At 36.6% G+C, this 5,856-nt stretch overlaps 1 protein-coding gene across 1 annotated transcript; it reads left to right on the top strand.

Moving 5' to 3' along the window:
* The first annotated feature begins 87 nt into the window (after positions 1–87).
* Positions 88–3,677, top strand: LOC111795977 (MLO-like protein 6). Its single transcript, XM_023678643.1, has 14 exons — positions 88–332; positions 416–473; positions 561–814; positions 928–1,044; positions 1,144–1,204; positions 1,271–1,359; positions 1,822–1,896; positions 1,979–2,073; positions 2,152–2,201; positions 2,297–2,337; positions 2,418–2,627; positions 2,823–2,890; positions 2,967–3,027; positions 3,095–3,677. The coding sequence occupies exons 1-14, from the start codon at positions 210–212 to the stop codon at positions 3,551–3,553; spliced, it is 1,761 nt and encodes a 586-aa protein (XP_023534411.1). The 5' UTR covers positions 88–209; the 3' UTR covers positions 3,554–3,677.
* The last annotated feature ends 2,179 nt before the right edge of the window (positions 3,678–5,856 follow it).

Below are 5,856 nucleotides of genomic sequence, written 5' to 3'. Positions count from 1 at the left end.
AAAAAAAAAACTCCAATAATTAGAAGAAAGAAAGAAATAAATAATTTGATAAGGATAATCATACAACGGAGGAGGTTCATAATTGTGTCTGTTTCTCTTACGCGTTCTAAAGTCAAAACTCATCGTTTTGCCTTCACTTCCAACCTCTCCCCATTTTATTCTTTATCAATCCTCTTCTTCTCCTCTTTCTCCTCAAAAAAAACTTCCCGATGGCCGGAGGTGGCGCCGGAAGGTCCTTGGAAGAGACGGCCACATGGGCCGTCGCCGCCGTCTGCTTCGTCTTGGTCTTGATTTCCATTGTCATCGAACATAGCCTGCATCTCATCGGAAAGGTACCTACTCTAAACGCCACCGTTTCGTTTCATTTCATTTAACCCCATTATTTCTTCTATCATAATCTGTTTCTCTACTGTAGTGGTTTAAGAAGAAGCACAAACGAGCTCTTTACGAAGCCCTTGAGAAGATCAAAGCAGGTATCCATACATACATACATACATGCATGCATGGATACATACATACATATATATATATATAATCTGGGTGTTGTTTCAAAATTGTAGAGCTGATGCTATTGGGGTTCATATCGCTGCTGCTCACGGTAGGACAAAGCCTAATCACCAATGTTTGTATACCGGAAGACGTGGCGGCCACGTGGCATCCATGTAGCCCCCAAAAGGAAGAGGAATTAAGTAAACAAGATGACGTGTTGAACTCCGACACTAATCGCCGGAAGCTTCTCGCCGTCTCCCCTGTCAATGCCACTTTCCGGCGCGTCCTCGCTGGGGGCGGCGGAACCGACAAATGTGCTGCTAAGGTATGGAAAATAGAATATTTGAAAAGTATAAAAAATAAAAAGAAAAAATTGAATAATTAATTATAATAAAAACAAATTGGATATTTATTTATTATTATTTTGAAAATATATAGGGTAAGGTTCCATTTGTGTCGGAAGAAGGCATTCATCAGCTACACATATTCATCTTCGTGTTGGCTGTCTTCCATGTTCTGTACTGTGTTTTAACTTTGGCTTTAGGGAATGCTAAGGTATGTGTAAATTCATTAATTAAATCCCGATTTTATTATTTATTATTATTTGTTTTCTTTAATGATTTTTTTTTTTTTTTTTAATTTTTATAAAAAAAGATGAGAAGTTGGAAAGCATGGGAGAAGGAAACAAGAACTGTGGAGTACCAATTTTCGCACGGTAAATTAAATTTATATTTATTTATTTATTTTCGTGTGAATTAATGTTTATGTCTAAATACGACAGATCCAGAGCGGTTCCGATTTGCAAGAGACACATCGTTCGGGAGAAGACATTTGAGTTTTTGGACCAAATCTCCTTCTCTCGTATGGATTGTAAGATTAATCATCTCTCAGACTTTCGAGTTTTATTAAACATAAAATTTAATTTAATATTTAATATATTAATTAATTTAAAATCAAATCAAATATGTTTTTTTTTTGTAGGACGTTTATAATTTTTTTTTAAGGTTATTTGTTTTGTTTTTGTGTTTTTTGGGGACAGATTTTAATTGCATTTTAACGGCGTTTATGATTGGGCGTTTAATTCTTTTGACTTTTTTGTATAGGAAAGCTTCTTCAACCTTCATTTATGAACCTCCCCTCCCCCTACCCTATACATTTTCATTTTCATATTTAATTCTTTGTTGAATTGCATTTTTCAATTACATTATTAAATCTTTTAAATTATATTTCAAAACTAAATTGACGAATGATACGTGATTGACGTGAAAATCATAATTTTTAATTGAGTTATTTAATACGAAACTTTAATTTATTTTATATTTTTTGGAATAGGTTTGTTTCTTCAGACAATTTGTTCGGTCTGTTCCTAAAGTTGATTACTTAACCTTAAGACATGGTTTCGTCATGGTTAGTTCTAATTTTCTTTCTCAGTTAATTTAATATTTATAAAATTAATATTTACCTATTAAAAATTAATATTTTCAATTAGGCTCATCTCGCACCACATAGCGATCAGAAATTCGACTTCCAAAAATACATCAAACGATCCCTCGAAGAAGATTTCAAGGTCGTCGTTAGTATCAGGTAAATATTATTATACCAATTCTGCCCCTCTCTTTTTTTCTTATTTACTTTTATGCCCCTAATTCATTAATTCTGCAGCCCTCCAATCTGGTTTTTGGCTGTCCTCTTCCTACTCTTCAACACCCATGGTGAGTAAACTCAAATTAATTAGCCTAATTCATAATTAATTAACTATTACTAAACTAAACGCATAGTTAATTAACTTGTTGGGTGGGATTTGCAGGGTGGAGGGCGTACCTATGGCTTCCATTTATCCCATTAATCGTAAGATTAAGTAATTTAATTAAGGTTTAAAATGGGTGTATTTGATTAATTAATTAATTAATTAATTAAATTTTGTGCAGATTGTATTACTGGTGGGGACGAAATTGCAAGTGATAATTACGAAAGTGGCAGTGAGGATTCAAGAAAGAGGCGAGGTGGTGAAGGGGGTGCCGGTGGTCGAGCCAGGGGACGAGCTTTTCTGGTTCAATCGGCCTCGCCTCATTCTTTATCTCATCAACTTCGTGCTGTTTCAGAACGCCTTTCAGCTCGCTTTCTTTGCTTGGACTTGGGTATGTTAGTTGAACACGACTCTCTAAAATAGTATGATATTGTCACTTTGAGCCTAAGCTCTCGTGATTTTGCTTTGGGCTTCCTCAAAATGCCTCGTAACAATGGAGATAATAACTCTTGATTATAAACTCATGATCATTGTCTCTTAATTTCTTTGAACTATTTTAATTCCATTTCGTAATTCAATTTTACAGAAAGAATTCGGGATGAAATCGTGCTTCCACGAGCACGTAGAGGATTTGGTAATCAGAATAACGATGGGGTGAGTGAGTTTGTAATCTTTAACGATCGTGAAATCAAATATTTACGTAGCTAATTAGATCTTGTGATTGCAACAGGGTCCTCGTTCAAATCCTTTGTAGTTATGTTACGTTGCCTCTTTACGCTCTCGTTACACAGGTAAAGTCATTACATTATGTTACAATTCCAAAACTCGTTCTAATTGTTTGTTTTTCTGTTTTTCTAGATGGGTTCCACAATGAAGCCAACGATTTTCAACGAAAGGGTAGCAACGGCGTTAAAAAACTGGCACCACACGGCTCGCAAACACATTAAGCAAAATCAGGGTTCCATCACGCCTATGTCTAGTCGCCCGCCAACCCCGTCCCACCATATGTCGCCGATGCACCTCCTCCGCCACTACCGAACCCAATTGGACAGTGTCCACACCTCTCCCAGACGGTCCATTTTTGACAATGACCACTGGGACCCTGACTCAACGTCGCCGTCGCATCGCTTTCACCCTCGCGACATGGAGACAGGCGGTGATGTTGAAGTTGAGACTGATCATTCAAACCAACCCAATTCAACTCAAGTCGTGGATGTGGATGTTCAGCCAATGGAAATGAATAATGATTCTGAACAGCATGAGATTAAAATGGGTTCGAATGAATTTTCGTTTGACAAAAGAATTGATAGAATATGATGCTATTTGTATACTTTGTTTTTGGTTGATGTAAATGAAGGGGATACTTATCGTTTTAGTTAGTACCCCAATGTAATAAATTTATTTTAATTGCAATAAAATTTATAATTTTAAAATATTCAAATTAATTTTTTATTTTATTAAACCTCATTTATTTTATCAAATTACTTTTTTACCCATTTGTAAACTCACAACTTTTCTTTCCCAGTAGTTGCGTGAGGGTCAAATGGACAATTATTAAACTTTAAAGCATCCCAATGAGATATTTTCAAAATGATAGATATTTTAAGAAAAGGTATGGATGGAGAAAAATTCATAGTCAGAGTAGATCATTTAATATTAATACTGTCACATCCCATATTGTTGAAGAGGGGAAAGCTAGTCTCTCAAGTAGTAGATTGTGATATCCCACATCGATTGAAGAGGAAAACTCTCTTGTCCTCTCATGGATTCTGAGATCTCATATCGGTTAGAGAAGGGAGCCTTAATCCCCTTATGGATTGTGAAATAGGCTAGTCTCTTAGGGGTGGAATGTGAGATCCCACATCGATTAGAGAGGGGAACTCTGTTCCTTTATAGATTGTGAGATTCCACGTCGGTTGGAGAGTGAACCCTAGTCCCCTTATGCATTGTGAGATCCCATATTAATTACAGAGGGGAACTCTGATTACATTTCCACATATGTTGGAGAGGGGAACCCTAGTCACCCTAGGAGATGTATGGTAAGATTTCATGTCTGTTGGAGAGAGGAACACTTGTCTCCACAGAGGATGGAGGGTGAGAACCCACATCTTTGGAGAAAATCTCCTTATAGTTTGAGAGTGCTTCTTTTGACGATGGTCATTCTTCACGATGTCGGCGACAATGAGCCGATCGATCTGCGTGAGCGGAGCAAGCGTCGCTTCGAGCATTACAGAGCCCAATGATTTTCAGCAGCGGGTTTGAATCATGATGTGAATGTTGGTGACAACAAAAATTGAAGTGAAATTGAGAGGAGTGATTTGAATGATTGGAAAGGGAGGTCATTTTATAGGACGGGATTTCATTGCTTCCCAGAGTTGGTTGGGATTTCTGTGGATGAAATTGCTTTCACCTCCTCCTTCTCCGTAGTAACTAAATTTGTTAAACAAATTACTACTTTTTCTATCTTTAGAAATGTATCTACTAGTGTCCCTTAAACACCCTCCCTTCAACTGAATTCTGCATAAATAAGTTTAGGACTTCATTTTATCTTCTTAATATACATCTTGGATTCTGCACATCCTCATCTTTCTTCTAAGCTTCTCGAACAATGGTTGTTTTAAGGGTTTTGTGAATAGGTCTGCAATTTGTTCATCACTTCGACAAAAGTTGAGTTCAATAATGTCTTCTTTACACAAATCACGCAAGAAATGAAATCAAACATCGATGTGTTTACTCCTTCCATGCAACACAGGATTTTTAGACAACTTAATAGTTGACATATTATCACAATATATAACCGTACCTGGTTGCTTCTGATTAAGAATTTCAAGCATTTTTCTTAACCAAATTGCTTGGCACGAGCATGTTGCTGCTGCCACAAATTCTGCTTCTGTAGTTGAGAGTGTTACAATAGGTTGCTTCTTTGAAGACCAGCAAATAGCTCCTGAACTCATCATGAAAATACTTCCTGAAGTACTTTTACGATCATCTATATCACCTGCATAGTCGCATATGTATAGCCAACCATCTTCGGATCATCTCCTTTCTTGTAGAATACCCCCAAATCAAAGGTTCCTCTCACATAACGAAGTATCCTTCTTGCTGCATTGAGATGTTTTTCCGTTGGATGCTCCATGTAACGACTTATCATACTAACCGCATACATGATATCTGGTCTTGTTGAAGTTAAGTACATCAAACTTCCAACAATTTGTTTGAAGTATCTATTATCAACCTCTCGCCCTTCAATATCCTTGTGCAACTTCAAACCCAATTCTGATGGAGTTCCAAATGTGCACTTATCCAATTTAAATCTTTCAAGTAATTCTTGAGCATATTTCTTCTGACAGATAAAGTTACCTGCGGGAGTTTGAGTAACTTCTACTCCAAGAAAATATCTCATCAAGCCAAGATCTGTCATTTCAAATTCCTTCATCATGCTCTTCTTAAAAAATTCAAACATTTCTTCATTATTGCCAGTAAATATTAAATCATCAACATATAAGCAAATAATGAGAATGTTACCTCCTTTTTCAGTTTTCACATACAACGGATGTTCATACGGGCATCTAGTGAATCCCATCTTTTCAAAATGAGAATCAATGCGACTGTACCATGCC

This window comes from Cucurbita pepo, chromosome LG05 (genome assembly GCF_002806865.2).
Source record: "Cucurbita pepo subsp. pepo cultivar mu-cu-16 chromosome LG05, ASM280686v2, whole genome shotgun sequence".
In the NCBI taxonomy this organism is placed as follows: Eukaryota; Viridiplantae; Streptophyta; class Magnoliopsida; order Cucurbitales; family Cucurbitaceae; genus Cucurbita; species Cucurbita pepo.
This window is presented reverse-complemented; position numbering and strand designations above follow the sequence as displayed.